Source organism: Lonchura striata, chromosome 1, assembly GCF_050655825.1.
Source record: "Lonchura striata isolate lonStrDom1 chromosome 1, ASM5065582v1, whole genome shotgun sequence".
NCBI lineage: Eukaryota > Metazoa > Chordata > Aves > Passeriformes > Estrildidae > Lonchura > Lonchura striata.
Window position 1 is genome coordinate 71,392,912 of NC_140703.1, and position 24,210 is coordinate 71,417,121.

The following is a 24,210-nucleotide window of genomic DNA, read 5'->3' on the forward strand; positions in this document are numbered from 1 at the left end:
GAAAGGCATGCGGGAATGCCAGCACTGCACATTGTCCTTACTGGATGATTTCATTCACAAAAGCTCTTGGGCCATTTCTCCCAGAGTGATAAAATCCAAGAGTAAAAGCCTCTCACAGGCAAATATCTGTCGGCAGCAGTCCTGTCACAAAGCGCACATCTCCAGTGGGCTATGATGCATTCAGTGCAGTCAGTGTAAAATGCCACAGTTCTGGATTACTTTGAGTTTAGGAAGTTCAAAGTGGTTTGTCAACAATATTTCTATTTCTAACATTTTGTGGAGTTGTAGCTAGAAAGTATCACTTTCCATACTATATGCGAGAGGACACCAAAGCACAGCAAGACTCAAGAGGTTTAGCATTATTTATGATCTTTGAAATAACACCCAAGTTACCCATTATGTGTGGTAGCCAACTCTGTGGCTAGGTCACAGACCTTCAAGATACAAGGGACCGTTTCTTATGCAGTAGATCTTCCCAAAAGTCAATGTATCCTCATCCTGTGGTGATTCTGCCTCATTTAAACCATTCTACCTTAAAGCTCATTTGGTAGAGAAAGCAACCCTTTAAGATGTGGCAACTGCTGCTAGCTATGCCTGGTTAAGATCAGGATCTTAAAGATTCAGAGGCACTGTTTTACATAACTTATTTTTATTTTTTTTTAAGTTACATTCCTTCTTTGCTTGTCCTTAGTAGGTAAATTCTCATGGTTGCAAATGCGATATAAGTGCTACATTGATTAATCTTTCCTCTAATTCTTTTTTTATCCTTGATTTACTGGACGTTCTGAGAAGGAATGGTTTCTTTTGTGATGAGACTGGCAGCATGCCACAGTGATGAAAGATGTCCTTGTAACCGGAACAAAGAAGCCCGGTTAGGGATCCCGATCCCAGCGGGGGCTTTCTTGGGATGCTTTATGCGCCCAAAATGTCTAGTAAAATACTAGTTCCAGACAGACACCTCAAAAACCCCCACCAAACCCAGGCCCCGACTTCGTGGCACCTTACGCGACGGCTCCCAGCGGGCGCACGGAGCCGTGAGCGGCTCCCGGGAGAGCATCTCCGTGCCGGCCCGGGCCAGCGCCTCGCCCGCCCCCGCAGCCCGGGCGCGGCGGTGCCGGCGGCCGCAGCGCGGCGTCTGCGTGCGGGGGGGCCCATGGCCAGCGCGCCCGGCCGGCCGCACCATGCCGAACAGGGCCGGCCTGGACACCGCGCTGAAGATGTCCCTGCGGCGGAAATCCTCCAAGATCCACTCCTCGGCCGGTGAGGAAAGGGCGAGGCGAGGCGGGCGGGAGCGGCGCGGGGAGGAGGCGCCGCGGCGGAGGAAGGAAGGCGCGGCGGAAGGGAATGGAAGGGAATGGGAGGGATGGCAGCGGCGCCTCCATGGCGCGGCCGCCCGGCCCTGCCGCCCCGCCGGCCGCGGCGCTCGGGCATCCCGCAGTGCCGCCCCGTCCCGGGGCTCCGCTGCGCCGGGAGGTGCCCGCCCGGCCGCTGCCCAAGGGCACCGCGGCCCCGCCCGCAGACCCCGGCCCGGCGCTGCCGCGCCTCCCGTCCGTCCCACCGCCAGCACAGGGACCCGGCACCCCCGGCCCGCGGCGCGAACAACCCCTCGTCCTCTTGGCTCTGATGGCAGGAAAATTTCCTCTGGTCAGAGGGCAGTACCGCCGGTGCAGGGACACAGGGGTTACCCCAGCCCAGCGCGCCGGTCAGGGGCCTCTGTCCCGTGATCAGGAGCGGGGAGAGCATCGGGCACTGCAGTGAGCCTTGCGGAGAGCTAAATTACAGGGCTTCTTAAGAGGTTCATTTAGGAAACTGTTTTCCAACTAGTTCATAAAAAACATAGCAATGGAAGACTTGGAAGGTAGAATTTTGCTCACAAAGGACTCACACTGACTTCTGTAGGACCAAGGTGCATTCAGATTTCGTCTCTGGTACATTCTGCTTGGGCATAGATGAAACATCAGTGACATTGCTGGTGACTTACAGACACCCGTTCCTGTGCAAAATATGTAGGTGCCTAGTACAGTTTCTGTGGTGAGTAAAAGTGTAGTATAATGCTGTTTCAGCACTTTTTGTTTCAGCGAGAAATATGCACATTTCCTAATTAGCTTTGGTTAAATCTCAGAGCACCTTGGAGAGCATTTGCTGGATTGCTTTTGGATGATGCTGTATTTGAAGATGTCCTTTAGCCACTTATGGCTTTTCAGCTCATGGAACCAGGCTAGAGCTAGCTGAAAGGAGAAAGCCACCTTCCCTTTGGCTCCTCTGCACAACCTGGTCACTCTAGTAACATTTCCCTGTTTGGTCTCACTGCTTGGTAGCAAGGACAGAACTTCAGGGACTTCTGCATAGCTGCTGAAGTAAGTGGGATGCTGAGCAAAGAGGTGTGTAATTCCTGCTCAGAGGAAATGGTAAGGTTTCAGGGTAGGATTTAGCATATTACCAGCTTTACTTATCTCCAGCCTAAGCCTTTCAGATGAAACAGTTGCAGTTAAGCAGATTCCACTTTCCAGTGTTTGAGGTTGTGTCCACTTCTGCAGACTGATTTGAAACCCTGTCCTGTGATAGGGAGGCTCCTTTCCCAGTGCTGCAGTTTGGCAGATCTTTTTGTGACTTAACCTTTGGAATCCAAACCTAGGCTCTCTTCAGATACTGGGTGCTTGGGGAATGTTTAGCTTCAGTGTGGCATACATAAGGAGTTTAAGCTTCAGCTTTTGTCAATGACAGGATCACGCACAGAGGGTCCACCCTCCCTGCTCAAGCAAGGTTATCCTAGAGCACATTGGATAGGATTGTGTCTGCATGGTTCTTGAATCATCCACAATCCACAGTCAAACTCATGGATCTAGGTATTTCAGTTGTGCTTCTGTGCCCTGGGTGATTGGGGCACCCAGATCTTCTAGCTGGGATTTATCTATACACAGCCTCAGATTTTTACATGTTCCCTGCATTTCACATAAGGAGAATCCAAATTAGATGATACTTTGAAGAAAGATAGGGATTGCTGGTTAGCATTAAGATCAATTTCTAGCACTTGAACAATGTATTTCCTATCTAGAATATTTTCAAGGGTAACAAGAGTAATATCTAGTATAGTTGTATATATAATGCCTATAAAGTTACATAATAGAGGTTTGTGTAACTCACTACACAGACTTATTAAATTGGTTGTAGTTGGTTTAGTACACCAGAGCCAGCTCTGGTGACTTGGAACAACCAGAACCAATCTCTCAGCCACCCAGAAAACCCTGCGTTCCCCATTGCTGTGCATTCCCAGTGCCTTGCTTGTGTCAGCATTAGCCATCAGATGACTACCTGGTCACTGGATCAGTACTGATGTGGCTCACTACCAGCCTGTATGATCTGAATGCCAGCAGGGACCAGACACAGAAAGGCAGTAGCTCTGCTTTTCACAGCATGTTGTGTCTTGATGTGCAGACCTGCCATCTGTGGGGGCCAAACAAGTTCATATGTGGGGCTCTGGGCTGTGTGAACCCAAATGTAAAAACATACATCTGGAGTCTGTGCCACTGTCCACTGCAAACAGTTCAGATGTGGATGTGTGGTGGCACTGCAAAATCTCAAGATCTTTCTGAGCTGAATGGTGTGGAGGGAGAACCGGTCACCCTTTTGTCATCCTTAGTTAGGGTCAGGTAACTGTCTCTATCCAGTGCAGGTTTTTTGGCATCTATGTATCAAAATGTTCTGTCTCCTTTTCTTTTTAGAAGAGATCTTTCCTGCTTTGAAGTCTTTTAGTTTATTTGCTAGTTTTGTTTACTTTTGAGGGAGTTTTGGTAATCTAAAATATTAGGTTTTAGTTTGGGTCACTGAGATTTATTTTCATACCATGTAAAGCATTTCAGTAGCTTATAGGCATTCCTTTTTAGTCAAGAAGAACACTGCCTCTGTGATGGTCTAACAATGTCTTTTCATCTCACATTTTTGACCCTCCTGCGCTTGGTAATGTGACTTCCACATGTGCTAATACAGTATAAAGTGTAACTGGTGTATTTGATAGAGTTTTAAACCTGCTTAACACTGGTATAAAGCACTTGCCAGAAAAGCAGAAGATGTGAAAATGAGAATTTGGAGACAGGAAGTCACCTTCTGCCACTCAGATGATCACTGCACTTCTTTTTTATGCTTTTGCTCATTAATCGATTTTTTCCTTGTAGAAGTAAACCTTTTTATTGCTGTAATGTTGTACCAACTGAGCAAAATTGATTAGATTGAAATTATTCTCAAAGTCCCTAGCTTTTTACTGTTGTAACCACAGACATCAAAGACTAACTTGTTCTTCTCCTTTCTGCCTCCTTAAAATCACTAAAAATAAGAAACTATCAATAAGACATTGGATGATTATACAATGGCATTTTTATTTTTAGGGAAAAATCGAATTTCAGCTTTATAATGGATTAAAGGTACAACTGACCTCTATATTATTTACTGTGGTCTTTTTCAATGATACACATCAACAAGAAAAGTATTTTTAGGATAAAGGTAGTAACAGAATCTTCTCTTGGGACATGACGAGCTGAAATATAAACATCATTTCATAGTATGAAACAATACTTTTACACATTTTCCATCTACTTTTCCCATGAAATACTTGCTTATAGTTTATGCTGTGTTTTTGATTTTAGAGTCTTAGTCCTTTCCTTGTAAAGGATCTATCTCTTCTGTTTTTCAGAGAAATGTCTATGCAAGAATTTCTTTGTGCTATTTTTGTGCTGTGATATAATTACCATGATTGCAACTGTTGGGAAGCATCATACAGAGCAGTTAAAATTCTACACAGGCACTTGTACTTTGCTCAAAGCTTTTATCCTTGAGCGAAGGTGGTCAAAGCACTGGATCAGGCACCTCAGGGAAGTGGTTGGGTCACCATGCCTGGAAGTGTTAAAAAATGAGTAGACATGGCACTTTGCTGTACGGTTTAAGGGACATGATGGTATTCAGTCAAAGGGTGGACCTGATGATCTCAGAGGTCTTTTCCAACTGTAATGATTCTTTGATTTAATCTGTAGGCATTTACAGGTTAGACATAATTCCTATAGATACATATAAAATGCACAGGAGCTATAGGTGAAATATGTCATAAACTCTGCATGATTTACATATGGCTGTTGCTGCTTCAAATGAGGTGTAATTTGGTTTTGTGGAGGCAGGTTCAGGTGGTGTAAGAGTCATGGTGAAGGCTGCAAAGCTTTAACCTTGAAGCTCACTCTTGCCACCTCTACTCTTGGGATACCTACCTGCTATTTTGCAGGAGGATCAGCAGTTGCCTTGGATGCACTTTTAAGCAAACAACCCATATGAAGGGGTCAGAAAACTGCTGAGCTAACAAATTCTTTAAATACTATTATTAAAACTGTTCAATAAAGAATAAAAGCCCTATTCTTCTGAGAGAAATGTACCTGGCAGGAGTAGTGACAGTAGGGACAGAACAGGGGGTGTACTTCCTCAGCAAGTGCTTTAACCACTCATTAGCATCACCAAGAGTCACTGAAACATTGAGCAGGACAATTGCAACCATAGTGTTGGCACACAGAAATTATGGTCTGTGATGGGGAACTTTTCCAGGTGAAGACTGAAGTTCTGCCAGTTTAGTGGCAGAAGTTAGTCCTGAATAGACAGACTACTTTAGTCCGTGTTTGTTCATGCACACACTCAAACTGCACAGTGGTAATTCAGTGTGTTACAGACCTCCCATTTCTTTTCATCCACGTTTAACTGGCACACAGTGTAGTATAATGTGCAGTTTATTCTATCACATCAAAGGCCTGATCCTATTTATGTAAACACCAGTGATAATTATAAACACCAGTGACAATTATGCCTTTTGACAAAGCGCTCATCACAATAAACCCCATGCTTTACATTACTATGTTTCTGTAGTAGCACAAAGGGGAGCCTTCTCAAGCTGTGTGGGATCTTACACGACTGTAAAGTGAGGTGGTGACAGCGACAGAGCGAACTGGAGGCTGACCTGAACTTCTGCTGCCTTTACTTAAAGTTTGTTTGGCTGTGAGAGTTAGTTTGCATTAGAATAGGAGTGAAATTAAAACACCTCTGCTTAGGACACTGAATTAGAAAAAGGTGATTTATGCACAGTTACTGTGGAGCAACTTGATGAATAACCAAGATCCTAAGTACAGTGGTAGAAGAAATGCTTTTTTCCCTACTGTGATGGGGGAGGTGAGATTATTAATAAATACATTAAAGATCAAAGCACTCAGATGATATGGAATACGGTTATTTAGGAGTCAACTGAGGACATAAGAGATTTAACCACCCTTCTGTTTCTAGTATCAAATTACATGAATGTATTTAATAAAAATTTAAAATTCCACTTGCTGTATAGCCAATATATGAACTCTCTAATGCTACTTGAGTATTCATAACTCCATTGAAACAGACACATGTACTGTCTATTTATAGAAACTGTTTTATTCCTTCTCTGTGCCACTCTCTCCACAGGACTCTTGTTTCAGATTTAGTTTTCTAGCAGTATCTGCTTTTAGTATACTTTCCTGTGCTGGGTGAGTCACTTTTGTCCTTTTCTGGGTAGACCTAAAAGCACTGCCCTGCTGGTGTGATTTGGCAGAAATGCCACTCTAGTTCGATGAAGGATTAAAATATCTAACAGTGAAATGACTGCAAGGAAATCTGCTTGTCTGTTCAGGGTCCTAGAATATCACCAAGATGACGGACATGCTGGGTGTACTTCCTTTATGGAGCTCACTGGGCATAGAAAGAATAGTCATTTAGCATTGCATTTCCATTGCACAAGGTTTGAGTGCAGTCTTGATCTCTGCCAACTTTGCAGGTTTTTTTTTTAACCTGGAAATCTATGGCTTTGTAAGTGATGTTGCTCTAAAGTATTCCCTTTTTTTCTTATCATTACCCCTCCTTCCCTGTACAAGAATTTTCAGGCTGATAGCTCCCAGCGAGATAGCTCCCAGCGACACCTGATAGTATATTGGATAATCATTTGAAAACTGGTGTAAGCATCCAAAACTGATTATTCTCCAATTAGCAATTCACAAGGCATTTTTATTGTAGTGAAACCTTGATGAGGGACATATGAACGACCAGGTCATCTGTTTCTGCTCTTCTGGAAGGTTGTCAAGTGATGCTCTATAGATTTGCTACAGGGCAGCATTCTTGGCTGGTTCATTTTCCTTTGGCTAGTCTTGTTTGAGCTGTCAAGTATAGCCTTTAAATAATCCTTGAATCTGACAGATTCAGATTATTGTTACTTGTGAAGCAATATCCTAAGCACTTGTGTTAGCTTTTTTACTGCAACAGGGAAGTGTTCCAGACTTGCTTTCCTGTACCATGTTGTATTGTGTCACATTTTCATTATGTCTGTAGTAGTACAAATACTAGAATATCTGTTACTGACAGTATGTGTAGAGACTGATTGCCAACATGTTCTTTTAAGGGGTAGTTAATCCCAAAATCTTTCTTGCACATACCGGGTAGAGAAGAGCAATATATTGGATTTTGAAAAGGCAGTTTAGTATTGCTGGAGCAACATCTTTCTGCTTCTGGGACAGCTCTTAAGTGTGGCTTGCCACAAATATTTTCCTTTCAGTCTCTTATCTTTTCCAGCTAAGCTACTTAAGCCTTTGGAGCAGTTGCAGGTATGTAAGACATGGCATCTGAGAGCTTTAGATAACTGGTTCTCAGCTGGTGCACTCAAAGGATAATTTGGGAAAGATCACAGACACAGCTGAAGATTGAGAAGAAAGCCCAAGATTTTACAAAACTTTGGGGTTTATTTTTAGTGCAAAGAAAAAAAAATTATCAATATTGAAATGTATTATTTTCAGTTATTCCAGTATTTGCTAGGAAAGCTCTCAGATTTTTGATTAGCATTATTGCCAACTTTTCATAATGAATCCTGCCCACTACAAGAGTTCCAGGACAGTTTCTTTCCAACCCCAGGAGTGGACATATGCCTGCCTGTTTTGAAGTTCCTGTCTGTCAGGCTTCTGGCTGAGAGGTAGTTACATGACAGTAAAATTACTGGAAGATACAATGGAACAAAAAGACCTGAAAACAGAAGATGTAGAGTTTTATATTTTAAGCCAAGGTGTGATAAGGCAAAGCTGACACAATGCTGATTTTAATGAGTCACCTAGTTCAACCACCTATTTGGACTCATCACAGAAGTGACACAATCCCTGTAGTTAGAATATCACATCCATGTACATAACATTCGCATAACATTCAGGAGGTTTTCCTGACAGCTACAGGTGTAGTTACTCTTGTGGTGAGCACTAAAATCACTTTAAATGAGCATGAACGTGAGTGTCAGTACATTAGTCTCAGTACTCTCATGTTGTGATGAAGAATCACAAGATATACCATGGATTTTAAATATATTTCTGCTGATATCCCCCCTTACACAGGGTATTTTTGTTAATTCTAGTTCTAATTAACAGTTTGCCTTGGGGTATTAGTGCAAAAAGAAGGTAAATGAGAACTTACCTTCCACTTCACTAAAATGGAAGAGCTATGATTGTATCAGTTCATAATGGATCCAACAAAATGTGTCAGTTTGTTTTAGCTAAGGGTTTAGTTTGATGAATCTACCTTCTTTTAGCATGTTGGAAATCAGGATTAACACAAATTTAATTAGTGTATACGTTCTATAAAGGAGAGAAGGCAGCCTGACATCTTGTTTAAAACTGACTACAAGGTCTTGATTTTTAATTCCTGATTTCTTGAATGCAGATGACCAAACCCATTCATTTGATTTTATTAAATGAGCAGGTAGTCAGAAAGAGTGAAAGCAAAGTCTTTATCTCCTTTTAATAGCATCACCCTGATAAATTTTTCTACTTTGAACAGAAGGAAGGCTCAGGTGTTAGCTTTTGTCAACCCAGCACTGTTCTATTTGTACAAAACACAGTAAAGGCATTCTGAGATTCTGTGCCTGTGAGATCTGGGAACTTTCAACCCAATGCTTATACAAGGGATACATGAAACAAGTACCCCAAGCTTTTTTGTGCCCTTAAATACCCTAAGCATACGTCACCTTATTTAACAGATGCTGTTTATTTGTAAATAGGAGATAAAAGTTGCTGAAAGGGTATGTGCAAAGTCAACATCAGCCATCATAACTCTGAAACAGATACAGAGGTTATATCTGCATTTGTCATATCAGTTACATAGCTAGGAATCAGGGTTTAACCTGGAAGCTTGAATCTGAAATCCAGATGACATTTAGTCAACATTTCTGCATCACTGGGAAGGCTCATCATAGTTACTGCTTCAGTAGTATCATGGCTATTAAATTGAAATACATTGATGTCAATCCTGGTGCCTTGTTTTGGTGTGGGACAGAGAGACAAGGGAATTAAGGTATGCAGGTGCTGCCCAGGCTGAGGAGGGCACCACTTCTGCTTTACAGATTAACAGTCAAATCTTCTTCCCAGATCACTAAGACAAGCCTTCATCTGGAAGCAATTGTGCCATTTACCTGACTGGTCATAGGGGAAAAAACGAGCTTTCAGTAAGAGCTTTCAGACAGACAGGAGGAGAGAGTGCTAGCCCTGCCCCTGCCAAATTTATCCTAATCCTGCGCTGCCTGAAGAGGGGGCAGCATTCACTATCACTCCTTAACTAAAGCCCTGGTCTTTGCTGAAAAAATTAATACCCTATTTTTTAATCAAAATAATTTCATTTACAAATCTGAAATTTGCTTGTCTTTGAAAAATTTTAAAACCCTACTAGTCATCATTAGGGTAATAAAGTGGGATGATCAGTCTTCAGAAAGAGAAAGGAGTGACTAGAAAGATCTGAAATATCTGAGGAGAAAGAGTTCACTTCTTGCAGAAAACAAAATTTGGGGGTTTGGGTCCGAAATTAAGACACTTAGGGAAAGTGCAGGTATCGGTCAATGACCATGCAGATGTGCAATGGAACTCATTACTTTAGAGTTATTTTGGGTACATTCCATCTTGTGAAACTGGAATTGGACATTGGGTTTCAGCTGGGATAGAGCAGTGAGCTGCTGCATGGTACTTACTTTCCAGCTGGGGTTAAACCACGACATATTTTTTCAGTTCTTTCTACAGTGCTGAGCCCCTATAATAGGAAGAATTAAAGATACATTTTCTGGAGAAGGTGAGCTTCCTAGTGTAAGTTGCAATGTATATTGTCACTAAAGTTGTTCCATAAACACAGGTGAAACTTACCCTAGTGTCTTCCTGGTAGCCCTTCTGTCATGGGTCTCTTGGTTGGGACTGTGAACACAGATTCTTCCACACACAGCATCACCCCATTACCATTCCCTCTCTTGTGACAGAGTGGGACATGTGAAAAGTTCAAAATCCAAAATCCCACAGTAGACCCAAGAAGGCCTCTTTAGTTGCAGGATTTCCACTGAAAACAAGAAGTCTGGTTTGTGTATTTTGTGTACAGTAGATACACCTGCTTTAAATCTCTGGCCATTTCCACCCCTGACTCCATACTATTCTCCCTCAAGTGTTCTTAGCCATGTTGTTTGTGGTAGGAATCCAAGTTAGATGCAAGGGACTGTCTGGCATGGCATGGGAGAGAACAGTAAGTGTTCCCAACCTGGACTGCTGAGAGACTTCAGCAGTCCTAAATTTTCACCATCAAGAAAGACTGGGCTGCAAAGAAGAAGATTTTGCAGTGCTCAACACTGGATGGTTTCGTTGAAGTTTTGGGCTGCCAGCTAATTACCTAAACCATTTTCTTTGAGCGCTTTCTGTCAAAACCCCAGAGAGAGAAAAAGTGGGAATAAAATTGCTGTAATAATAAATCTGATATGATCTGGTTGAGACAATGCAATTCTGTGTTAGTGCTAAATAGCAGGGGATTTAAATACTTTAGTATTCCTTTTGGTACTTTTTGGTTCATTAGACAGCCAGATTCCCAGGGTGTGTGTACTTGCCATTCCTGCTAGGAATGCTGTTGTTTACAGGGACATTAAACTCTCTTATCAGTGTCATCTTCTATATAGAGAAATCCTGACAACTAAGGACAAGAGTTAATCTTAGATCTTCTTTCTACCAGAAACCTCCTCCCTTTTTAAAAAATTAAAATCCCTTCTTAAGACACTCAGCACTTCACAAGCACAAATGTCTTGCTGAATTTCTGCATCATTCTTTTACAGGCTTCAATCAAATCAGAAAAGTTTTGCCCTCGGATGAAATGAAAACATTTATATTTCTATGTACCAGTTCACATCTCGTCAGGGCAGATGGTACTGTTGGCAATGGCTCCAATACATTGCCATTAATTTGGAGCTCAGAAACTGCAAACAACCATATTTATTATTTCCATCAGAACTAGTACACAAACTAGTGTTCAGTAATAAAATGTTAGTATCATAAACAGATGCCACAAAATTTACTGAAGCAGAGAAAAGTAGCAGTGATGTGGTAGTTTCTGTCTTTGTGAAGAGCTAAAGCTGCTTCACTGCAGTTACAAGTATTTTGTCATCAGTGACTCCAGAGCGAGGGAATAATGTTATTTATCTACTTCAAGAGGCAAAATGAAGATCACAGGCAGCTACACAGTATTTGTATGGTGCTTAGAAACAGAGGGTCATACACAAAATATTTCTTTAGTCAGGTAAGTTTACAGACATTAGATTTACATTTTTTTCCCCCACAGTTGCCATCTGGCTTTGGTGGTTATTAGACCTCATGAAACTAAGTACACCTGGATATTCTGGACAAAATAAACAGAACATGACTTTGTATTTAATCTCCTACTTCTTAGAAAGGTTTATTTTTACAAGGTAATTTTATAGACTATATTTCTTTAGGTTTATTGACATTATTTTTTATTATCTAAATTGTTTATTAACATTGATTCTATATTGACATAAATAATTCCAGTAAGAAAATTGATATATCCAATTTTGTAGACTAAAATTTGAGAAGAGTGATTAACAACCTGAAGAAGGGGGAAGGGAAGTTCTACATTAAGAAGATTGGCATTACTTCAACTAGAAGACTATGCTGGGACTGAGGCTATAGCCAAAAATAGAATTGGATTAACAGAAGAAAGGCAAGTAGATAAAACTAAGGTCAAAGCAGAAATAGATACTTTAGAATTACCTCATGCACCAAAAGATATGAAGAGATATTTAAGGAGTTTTCCTATTATATGCACCTATAACGGAAAAATCAATTTACAATAAGAAGCACTATGAAAGATGACTCAAATGATAAATACATTAAGAAGAACTAAGCTTTAAAATGGGCAGAAAAAAGTCACAATAACTTTTTCTGATTGTTTGTACAGGCTCTAACATGCATGGTATTACAAATAAAAAGCTGTAAAAGACATTTGTAGTAATACCAACACTTACAAAAAGAAACAGTAAAAATAACATTTCACACTTTCATTGAGGTGGGGTAACAGAGTGACAAGCCAAACTCAGTAGGTTGTGCTTTAACTCCTCCCCAGAAAAAAGGCTTAGCTAGTAACAAGTTCTACCTGATGGCAATTATTACAGCTCTGTTTATACTAATGAGCCCCAGACTCATAACTGGTGGCGGGGACAAGCTAATGCACACAGATAGGAAGGCTTTTAAAGGGGGAAAAGTAGAAGGTCCTGTCTGTAGAGATTTTGGTAAAATAAGCTATAGCATCTAGGAAACTTATCCTTTCTTGTAGCTTTGAATTCTAGTCAGGTAAATTGGTTTTGAAGGAAGGCTGGGGCTTGTTGAATAAATTTATTTTTGATGTGCTCAACTCTAATGTTTTGAGGTAGATATTGACTATCTTTATCTTTTCTTCAATTTTCTATGTGGAAAAGCTGAAGGCCTGTTTTCTTGATAGGAAGGTTTACTCAGAGCTAAGGTAATGATCTACTAGTAAGTAAGACCTATGTCTGCTTTTACTGTAATGATTTTGTTCCTTTATTAATGATTGGATATTGCTTGGTAAAAGTATAGCCAAAACCTAAACCCTGAGAAGAAACATTTAAAAATTCATAATTCTTTCCTGTAATTCTGTGTTTGTGTTCCTGTGTGACATGAGCACTACAGTGGTGGCTCTCAGCAGCTTCATAGTAGGAGTTATGTTGAAGATGAAAGGTATACTTGCTTAATGCAAGAGATTCCTTCAAATTTCTTGGGATGTAGGACTCATTGCTGGCAAGGGACTGTTGTTGTAATGAGGAGCCCAGTATTAAGACTGTAACTGAATGGGAGGGATTTCTCTGCACTGAATACTTCTGCTATTCACAGCAAAATAGAACAGCTGTGTGGAAATAGCATTTCAGTAATATTTCTAATGGCCTCTAAATGTGGAATAGCAAATTAATGCTTATTAGTTTGGGACTTCTGCTCATATGTGACCAAATAATTTCTGTAATAGTCTGTAGAGTGAAGAGAAATAAGGCAGTCTTTCAGAAAAAAGCTGCTATATGAAATTTATCCCCAGTAGCTATTTCAGAGAACTAAGTATTTGCTTTTATCTTTTTTTTTTTTTTTATTAAGGGAGTGGGTATGAAATTTATATTAGGGGTGAGAATGACTATTTCTCTTTCAAAAGGTGTCTCCTCTCTCACAAAAATCTTAAAAAATGGGTATAAAATCCAGGAATGGTTATAGGTTAGGACCATCTGAAATTCTGTCCTGAAGAGTGTAGCACCACTTTGGGCTCATCATCTTAAGTCTAGCTGCTAAGCCTTTCCTAAGAATGAAACAGCAGTGCTTGCTGTACCTCAGTGGCTGCACTGTCAATGGATATTGGTCAGTCAGGTGGTGCTGCTCAGTTTTCAGCAGTGGTTGGTTGGTTTAAGGTTTTTTTTTTTCTCCTCTTCCCTAGGGCTACTTTTTAATGAAAAAGTCCTCCAGTACCAGCACATGAGTCATAAACATAATTTCCTCTAAATTTGCAGCAGCCTATGCAATACCAGATAATTAAATATTGAAAAGGTCTGTGATTCTTGTCTCTTCTCATTCTAGAAGTAATTGCAATAAAACTCTGCTTATTGCAGACAGGTACTGGAATGTCTCAAAAGTGACAGATGAATACAGTACAAGTGTACTTAAAATCTCAGAAATGATGCAATAGGTCAAGCTGAATCCCAATCCAATTGAAAGCAAACATTTAACATTTTGGCAATGACAAGCTTTGTGTGGACCCTAGCAGGAGACCTGTAAGATTGCAGGCTCAGCAGGTCCAGTCAGCATAACTCTGCCTAAATCAAATTCACTGTCACCAGTCTGCAGCAGTTCAGGGTCTGATCTATATGATTATGAGGAAAATCTGTCAAATCATCATAATTTATCTTCTAGAGATCAAGCCACTGAGACTATTATCTCTCTTTGGGGGTGGTGGGTGAGAGGAGAGAATATTTTTAAAACTCATCCAGTGCAGATGCTGCAGACAAGATAGCTGGTTTTGGAAGAACAACCCACATAAGAAGGATGGAATTTTTAAAATAAAAATACATGCTTGCAGAAAACATCTCCAGCTATGCTTATAGTATAGGACTTTGGCATAACAGTAGAAGGTGGCTTCAGCATTAAAATAACTGGTAATTATGTCTTTCATATTCTGTGCTTCAAAGGAAAACACATGAGGTTTTAGCTCTATCAGCTTTATTCCCATCCTTGGTGTGGTGTTGTGGCTAAGGCTGCAGAGCAGAGATAAGTCTGGCTGATACTGCAAACCTGTAAGCCTCTCTTATCTGTCAGTAGTGCTCCCTTCCTGACAGGGACAGGCAGAGGCGTGTGATGGCAGCTTTTTTCTTGTCCTTGGTTAAACATAGAATTGCTGTTGAATTTTCTGTTTTGTAGGTCTGTTTATACATCCATTACTCTGAAAATAAACTTGTCCTATATGGAAGATGTTTATTAAGTTCACAAGTCTGTTCTGAGCTTAGTGCAAATGTCTTTGTTAAGCTGTCCTAAATATAATTAGCTGTGTTCTGGAGTTGATAGTCCTTGTTGATACAGATCAGTTGTAATCAATATAGAGGTTCTGCACGAGGTTCTTCCTCTGGTGCTAAAGGCTGGGAGTACAGTAACTACCATTCTAGGTCTAAATGTAGGAGACCTGAAATGCAGGTATCCATTCTTCCACCCCCTTTGCTGCAGCTCTTCTCTTGGACAGGTGCTAGTTTCAGTCTGGTATTCAAAGTCCTCTGGGAGGGCTGCTAATTTTCACACCAGCATATTTACTCCTGTTTGAAGGTGCCTTAAACAGAAGAAAATGTCAGGGCCAGTAAATGAATCTGAGGAAGCTGCTGCCTCTCTCCATGCCCCATGCTGTGATGGTAATAGAGGACAGCAGAGTCCCTCTGCCATGTATCTATTATTCTGAGAGGTCTGAAAATAGTTACCCTCAGGCTTATATTGACTTTCTGCTGGTAACAGACAACTTCATGATGTCCACTCTGCACTGGGATTGGCATTTCTTGTTGCTCCCATGGAAGCTGTGATGAGTTTGTATGGGTTATGCTCATATTTCTGGGATTCAGTGCAGTCTTCTACATGGTTATAAAGTGTTCCCTTCATCGTGTGGGATTGCTGAACGGGTCTTGTTCTGAAGAAGGAAAGGTAAAATTTTCTTTCTGTTTAACAAGACAGTATTAATTTTGTTCCTGCATTATGTCAGGCTTCAATGTAGCTAATAGATATTAGACAAATTACTAAAAGATAAATAAGGACACAGTAGACTAATTTTATTAGTTACTATGCTATGCAGTTACATGCTGTTTTCTGCAGGGCATTTGGATGCTGGATGTGATATCTGAAAGTATTTTGCAATTAGAGAGAATGAATTGGTTGCCAATTTCCTCTCTTGAATGCTTCCATTAACAGTCCCACTAACAGTTGTAGTGAACCTTTAATGAATACAATAAGCCACATAACCCATATGAGCCTGCATGGCTTTGTACATAAATTCTGTAATAGTACCTTGCAGTCATGTTTTCTAAGTACTTCATCAACAACTTGATATAATGTTTATTAAAAAAAAGTTGCCTCAGTGAAGGGAATGGGCTATAATTGAATTTAGCCCCATTATCCTTTTTATATCTGCTTTGTTCTGTGTTAAACACATTTGGAGAATGGCAGAAATAGAGAAGTAAGGATGTAAGTAGATGATTGATAATATGCTCTCTTAGTTTAACACTCAATCCTTAGAACTTTTAGCATAATGCTGGGGTACCCTCTTAGGTAGGCTAATTTTGGTGTCTTGTGCAAGCCCATAGCAATGCAGATGGGATCTGCTCCATGCCAATCCAAAGGTGTGTCTGAGTGTCTAAGGTGAGTGCTTGGATGTGTATGCCTGTGCTGAGTAGCAGGACCTTCATCTAGGGGAGTCAGGATGAGGTAAGATTAGACCTTGCTTCTGTGGTAGCCTAGTCACTTCCTGCTCTATGTGATCCTTCCCTGTTGTCTTCTGCACCATGTATCTCATTGCTATAAAGCAGAGAGAAGGGGTTTGGAGAAATGCTGGGAGTGAACTTTATGCTATCAGTTGGTCCTTAATGATAAAAATTACTCAGTCTTTATTCCTCCCATGCAAAAAAAGGAATATATAGATTTGAGACCTTGAGATGCTGAGGCTGAGGTTTAAGAGAATTTGTTTAAACCTTGGTTCTGTACTTTGTAATCAAATGTCTTCTTGTAAAGGCAGTTTCAGCTGTCTTGCATGGCATATAGGTGTGCCCATATGGTCATGTGTTTAAATGCCTTCCTGAAAGCTGGTGTTCTGCTAAGATCCTCTAGGGTAAAGACTTCTGGGTTTGGAGATGTTATGTTGCTGTTTTGAACAGCTTTGGATTTAAAAAATTATACTTTTGGGGAATTTATTAAGGGTGAGTTGGGAGCTGCCCTCAAGGGTGCTGAAGGAGCCCCACTGTTATAAAGCTAGGGCCACTCTCTCACAATGCCTTACCTCAGATCAGCATTCAGGATATCTAAGTTGTCAGCAGCACTAGTGAGGAAATGGTGCTCCCTGAGACATGGCTGGCTTGCTGCTGGCTGAGCCCTTCCCAGTGGAAGAAGCTGTTGGTGGCAAGATGAAGGCATGGTGTTGGATTTGTTGGGCTTTTGCAGTAGAATCTGTCACAAACTGTAGAGGGGTCAGCTTTTGTTGGGTTGGTAGTAGAGCTGCAGTCTGCCATGTTCTTAAGTGTTAAATATGCCCTGATACTGTTAACAATCCATACCTGATCAAGGCAAAATATTCATCCTTGTGCCTGCATAACAGAGAAGATGCTTTGTAGAAACAGGGCTTTCCTAATGTGTTTTCCTTCTGCTGAGTTCTTCCACAATACCTGTACGCATGTGCAGACATGAGAACAAACCTGACTTCCTGAATAAATTGTTTTCCCAGTGCTCTTACATTTTAATAAAGCAGTGGGATTGTCTTTGTAATCTGATTGCTGTTGGCTGAAGGAAGTTTAGCAGCTCTACTCATCACTCACCTTACTCCATTAAGGGTAGGAGCAGCTCTATCCATACATGTCACAGCTGTTGCAAGGTGCTGTCTAGCAAGAAAATGGCTTGTCTAAGCTGCCTCTGACAAATTCAGTTAATTATCTGCAGCCTAGTTCATTAAGCAAATATGAACAGTGAATACTGCAATATTAGCATTGCTAGTGGTGCATTTTGCATGCTGCCTTTCCTCTTCTCCCCCTGCTGCCTCGTGGTCAGCAGTGAAGTTCTGAGGGTACCTGCTAATGCCCTGTGTGTTTAGAGCAGAGCTCTATCTGTGTAAATAATTCATAGGGCTTACAGGTTTCAGGCAAATTTAGTTAGAGTGGGTAAACTGTAACTAGAATGAAGTTGAGTGATGACAGAAGATGCACGGTAGAGAATTTTCATCTGATGCAAATCTGGATTTTGGTGCTCTAAATCTGTTTGGATTTTTCTGTTCTAAATCTCCCTGTGGTAGCTGAAGCCAGTTTCCCCCAAGACTTGATCAGACTGCTTATCTGCAGTTGTCAGAACAGAGCTATCTCTACCCTATAGCCTGCTTGCCTGCTGTGGGTTCCTTTGAGGTCTTTGTTGGTGGTGGCTTTTTTTTTTTTTAACAGAAGATTTTGATATGTGATGAGGATTGCCCATAAGGGAGTTCCTATGGATCCAGTAGTCATTGGAACATCTTTATGAGAGGAGTGTTGTGGCTGCATTAAACATTGAGAACCTGTAGGGGAAAGGCTGTCTTGGTCTCCCTAAGTTACAAGCACAGAGATTCAGTGTGTTACCTCTGAATCTTTAATGTCTGTTAGACTTTGGCCAGTCACCAGAAGTTAGGCTGTGGGGCTTTGTTAGGCAAGAATTGGTAAGTGAGGCAGTTTGCTTTTGTATTAGTGCATGTGTGGCTTTGCATTTTAAAAGGCATTTTTGTACTGTACTGCAGCAGAGTATGAAGAATGCATTTCTATGCTTCATTTTGTTACTCCAAGAAGATATTGTTAAATGTTTTTATCTTTCCCATTACAGATATTTAGCATTCTTTCCCCAGAAAGGAAAAAAAAAAAAAGTAAATTAACTCTATAGCATTTTTAACGCTGGCTTAATGTAAGTGCAAATAAATGCAAGAAGCTGTAGTGGCTTCAGGCTACTTAGAGCAAACTAGAGTTACTTTAACATAGTGAATATTTGGCTTTTGTTGGTGTTTACTTGAGAGGATATTAAAAGGATGAAAGAAAAATACCCGCTCTCTTTATTGATAGTATTACACCATTTGCAAGTACTTTGTCTTATTTATCAGCATGAATATTTTGACTTTCTAAAGTAGAAGGCCTACTTAATGTGGAAGCAACTGCATTGATAAGAGTGAGACAAGCACTATTAACTGGATTGCAAGGACTGTCTATTAATAGGCAAGCTGCTTTAGTTTGGTTTGGTGGCCCAAGTTAGTAGAGCAAAAGCTAGGTAGGAAGACATTAGTTCACGGAACTGAAAATAGTTCACTATGATTATATTTTCCCTTTTTTTCTTAAGAACAGTCTTCTGTTAGTCCTTAATGTCTTCATGGCAGTCAGAGATTACTTTAGCTGACAGTGCTGCATTCCTACTATACATGGCAGGGGTGGTGTGGCAGTCCAAGTACAAAAATGACTTTGGAAGTGCAATTGGCTCCTCTGTTTTGTCATAGACTGTGCTGGCAACATTGCAGGTGTGGGCGTGGTTACAGTGGGAATAGAGGTGATCTGGCATCTCCTACATTTCAGTACTGGAAGACTGCTCTGGAGTATTTTGAGACCAGAGACTTATCCTGTCATATCTGTTAATGTTTGCCTCTGAGTTTTTCTAGCCACTAGAACAGGAATATGAGTGATTGTTATCCTCTTTTGTATTTTCTGTAAGGATAAAGTTGATAATTTGTGCTTTGATTTTGACTGTGATTGCTTGATGAATAGTTGTTTTTGGAAACAGAAGCACTTTGCACATGTGACATGCACTTGCTGTAGGTAGCACCAAGATAATCTAGAAAGAAAGGTAGCTTTATGAAATGCTTGTTCTCTCTTCCTTTGCATGCCATGTATCTTTAAAAATGCATTTTTTTAATAAAGATAACAGCTGCACTTAAGTATGTATAGATGGGACAATGTTTAGAGCTGAACCATAAGAAGCCTCCAAGGAGGCATAATTATGGAGTGAGTGGTAGGCAAGCAGCTCTGTTGGTGGTAGGTGTACATCATTCTTATTTTCAGAGTGTGCTTAATTTTGTGGTGCACTTCTGTTTATCTGTGAACAGTAGTGCAAAATCAGACTTGAAGATGCTTTTCTTTCAGCAAGTAGTGGTGCCTTCAGGTCACCATACTCTCTCTGTTGTGGGACTTGCTGTGCTTCTTTACCATGAGCAAATTATTGATTTTAATATATATTTAAATAGAGTATATATGTGAAAAGCTGAGCCCTTTGTAGATCTTATGGCAGTATAGGCTTTGGTATGCCATCATGAAGTCAAAATTTTTCTCCATTAAAAGTCCATAAACATGGTTTGGCTGACTTGTCATTAATCTCATTGGGAATTAAGGGACATTAATCTTACTCAAACAACATAATAGCATAACAGAGTAAGAGACTGGAAACTGATTTTTCTTGTTTGTACTCCATGTATTTGCATAGGGGTTCTTACTGTTTCCTGATTTAAAGCATCCAATCAATAGCTTGGCGATGATCTGGTAAAAATAAATTTAAAACTTAAAATTCTCTTACTAAATTATTTGCAGTTACACTCTTGAATACTAAGTTATTTGAGGTCTCCATGGATCTGAGCTGCTCTGAGTATTAATTCTCTTCCCAGTCTGTGGTAGGGAACATGAATCTTTGATTGTACAAGCTAGGGAATTACATTTAAAAGAGAACCTTCTCTTAAAAGAGAAGCTACTCTTTCATTATTAACAAATGCCTGTTAGAAGAATGATCTTTCCGACCTCTGACCTCAGTTCTATGCATATCTGTCAATGTTTGCCATATGAAAGCATAAAACTGATGCTCAATGCAAGTGCTACTTCAGGACTCTTTTGAAAAGGTGCTTTATAAAAATCTTGAAGGGATAAATCCTGGAGGTGGGTGAAAAGCAGGTTTTTGAACTTGACCAACATCCAGCAAAGGACAAGGGAACGTTAATCGGTTATACCCAAACTTGTGGCTGGAAAATACTCTCAAATACAAGTGGCAATAGCAGTTATTACCTTGCATATTACCCACATTTGAAAAGTTGGCTTCCTGACTGGGAAAACTGAGCTTGAGCTAGTGGGGTTTGATATAACAGTATCATTATCTTAAGTCACTTGAATCCAGTGACAAATTGATGCTAAAAGAGCTGCTTTCCCAATGTTTCAGCCACTGTGTCTCTAACCAGCAGCCTCAGGCAGAAAGGATTAAATCTTGTAATTAGATGCTACCCCTACCAATCTGATCTGTTTTGAATCAGCCTGCTAAAGATTTTTAACCTTTTAGAATGAAATAGAAGTTAAGATAATAGTGGGGGGCTGGTGAATTGTAATGAATTGAAAACTTTTCACTTCATTCCAACAAAAATCACATGAATTTTGGTGATACCAAATCTATTTTGAAATTATTGGATTGTGGGTTTTCTAATGTAATATTTAAACAAAATGTCATATTTCTGTTGTAAGATGCTGAGAATCTGAATTGTTATGTAAGAAATACAATTTATGTCTAAATATAACAGCAGAGAATTACGTTCCAGGCTTGAGAAATCATTAGCTGCTACAAGACTTGAGTAATTGCTAATTAGTGTGGTTTGTGGCCAGTATTGATAAAGCCACCAGAGTAGGAACAAATGCACTTAAGCCAGCTGTGGTATTTGATTTCTTGCTTGTAATCCTTCTCATTGGCTTGCCAGGAATCTGGCCAGTGTATTGACTCTCTTTCGACACTGAAGTACACAGAATGAAACGATATTTGCTTTATTACAAGTTATTAATTGTGTGAAACTTGTTTTTTAATAGGTGAACTTGTTTTTTAATAGCTTGCAGCATTCTGAGCTGCACTTGTGGGTGTGGGCACTTTGCTGCTTTCCAGTGCTAGATACATGCTCCAATAGTCAGTTTGTGTGGAATGAAGGTGCTACAGGAGCTCAGCATTTGTGATCGTGTATTTGAGGCTGTAGGCAGAGGAGAGCCTTGAAGTCTGAACTTTAATACTGTTAAGCAGTTTAGACTTCTCTACAGAATAGTCTTTGAGCACAGATCGCTTATTCCCTGCAGACAGAACAGCTGCTTTTGCTAGGACTCCCAACAGTTAATGCAATGTTGAACTGTGTCAAAAATATATTTCTGGCCTCAAGAAGTATTTGCATTTCACCAATAAAGATCAAACCATAAAGCAGTAGAAAACTTTTTTTATGAAGATGACATCTTGATGCTCAGCCTGTGTCTTCAGATGTATCTCTGAAGCCATCATCTCTAGGGTATGTTCAGCTTCTAGTCCTTAACTTTGCTAGCTTGAAAGAAACTTCAACTTAATCATAGCAAACCTGTATTATATTGAAAGTAGACTGCTAAAGGGAATTGTTGGTGATTGGATAATATGCTCTAAAAGAGGTTGCATAAAATTAACTTGGACAATTCTGTTCAGCTCTGATCTGTGCTCTTTCTAGGTCAGCAACCTGTCAGAACTTGAGAGATTAAGACCTAAACTTCATCTTTAAACTGAAGAACTTCCACAGCAAACCACTCAAAATCATTTATCCACTTCATTCCTGAGCAGTGTGCATACTGGGGAAGGCCAGGACTAACTGCTAGGGTGGGGTATTGTCTAGATGAGCTCCTATTCCAGGGTCTCCAACAAAAAACCTCAGTTTTGCTCATAAATGTTGTGACCAGCACTATTTCAGGCCACTATTTCACTGCTGGGCTGGCATGTTTAGGTACCTTCCTAATATTCAATACCCTTAGAGATGTTTCAGCATGGAGTGACAGTGTCCTCTAGTAGCCTTCACAATTAACTTAAATTGAGTAAGTAAGAAAAAATTGCTTTAAAGTTTTTTTAAAAAACAAAACAAAAAAACCCCAACCAAACAAGAAACCAATGTTAACTGGCCATATGCAGTTGGACTGAAGTTTTGTTTTGTGTTTCTTTAACAAATATTTTTTCCTTTAGAGACTTGGAACTTTAGGAGGAAAGTAGATCTAGATTTGAAAATCTAGAATTTATGGAAGACTGATAGAAATTTCTATATTTGATTTCAAATTATTTTATAATAAGGACAATTTCAAACTTTGAAAATAGTTGTTTAATACTGTTCAAAAGTACTAAAGGAAGGACATAGTTGGATTTGTGAGGTACAAAGGCCAGGAAAGGGTTAAAACTTACATAAATTTTTGAGGCTAGGTTTCTGGGAACCCAGAATGTTCAGGAATTAAGTGCTCTTGGTGAAATCTGAAGGCTCATTCAGTAATAAAATGTGTAATGCTGTCTGTGGGATGAAGCATAGCTCAGTGTTGTGAATGGTAGGTCTGGGTACCTGTCTGTGATGCACTTGGATCTTGAAGAAAGAAATGCTGGAAAGAAGTGGGAAGAGCTCAGTTCCTGTTGCATGAGGAAGTTGACCTGTGCTGCCCAAATGCTGTGCAGGTCTGACTCTTACTTTAGCCAGCTGTGCCTAGTGCCTTGGCTACAAAACAGAAACCTGTGGTGGGAATGGGTGTATTGAGACTGGCTGAATGCTTGTGAATTAGGTGGTGAGAGATTTCATTTTCATGTGCTTATGTTGGTAACTATGTAAAATATTTGCTGTTTGGTGGTGAATCAGTCCTTAGTGAATCATTTTAGCTGGGCATTCCTGGCTTATCCCCTAGCATATAGTTCTGATTGTCAGGATAAACAAGATGACAATCACAAGGTGACTTTAAGAGTAGATAGAAGTGTATATGTAATAAACTGATCTGATATTTAGTCATTCTCTGTGGTTGTTAATAAGTTTGCTGAGGTGTGAACCGTTTCCCTGAGGGAGGAATGCATTAAGGAATTATCCATATTTCTGTTCTGTTTGTAAGCTTCTGTTTTCAATCTAGTCCTTTCATATGCACACTAGGTATACTAAACACCTGTCAGGGAAGTGCACACAAAAAATAAACTTAAATTCAAGTCTTTTTTTACTAGATTAAGTGTTAGACCCAGAATTACTTGTATTTAGAAAGTTTTCCTTAAACTTTATGCAAACACATCTGATACATCACAGATGAACTCTGTCTTCAGCATTAAAGCAAAATACAAGTACTTCCAGCTTTGATGATACTTCTGATCAGCATTATGTCAAGTTTCTAGCTTACTTTCAAGCAGTGTGTGGGGAGAGAAGCCTGCATGGCAGAACAATCAAGCTGTAATTGCAGGCAATCCTGAACATGTGATGTGTTTACTCTAAAGGGTCAGGGATGAGGAAGTACTTATTTTTTTGAAGGACCAAAACCAAGCTTCAAACTCCAAAACTCTGAACATTATGATGTCTAAAAAAAACTTTGTAATGTTTTGATGTCTGACTCATTTTTGTCCATGCCTGAAGCTGCCAGCACTGAGTCAGTGATACTTAGCATTATGCATAGAAGGGATTTCCAGTAATAAAAAGCAATACTGATGCAAGGCAGCACACTTGATTGTAAATATGCCAACAGTACCGGCTTAAAATGCATCCTAATGGTTCTTGAGTATCCTGTAAATGGCTTATGTATGTTCTACTTGCTCTGAGAGAAGCTCAGTGGGATCTACACAA

The 24,210-nt window shown here is 40.1% G+C and overlaps 1 protein-coding gene across 3 annotated transcripts in view; it reads left to right on the forward strand.

Moving 5' to 3' along the window:
- Nucleotides 1–1,132: 1,132 nt before the first annotated feature.
- Nucleotides 1,133–24,210, forward strand: part of ATP8A2 (ATPase phospholipid transporting 8A2) — a 317,425-nt gene continuing 294,347 nt past the window's right edge. For 2 of the 3 annotated variants that reach the window (XM_021530648.4, XM_085580332.1), the window contains exon 1: nt 1,133–1,260. In XM_021530648.4, coding sequence (XP_021386323.3) covers nt 1,182–1,260 — 79 coding nt within the window. In that variant the 5' untranslated portion in view covers nt 1,133–1,181. The remainder of the gene's footprint in view (nt 1,261–24,210) is intronic. The other variant, XM_085580328.1, reaches the window with a different exon arrangement.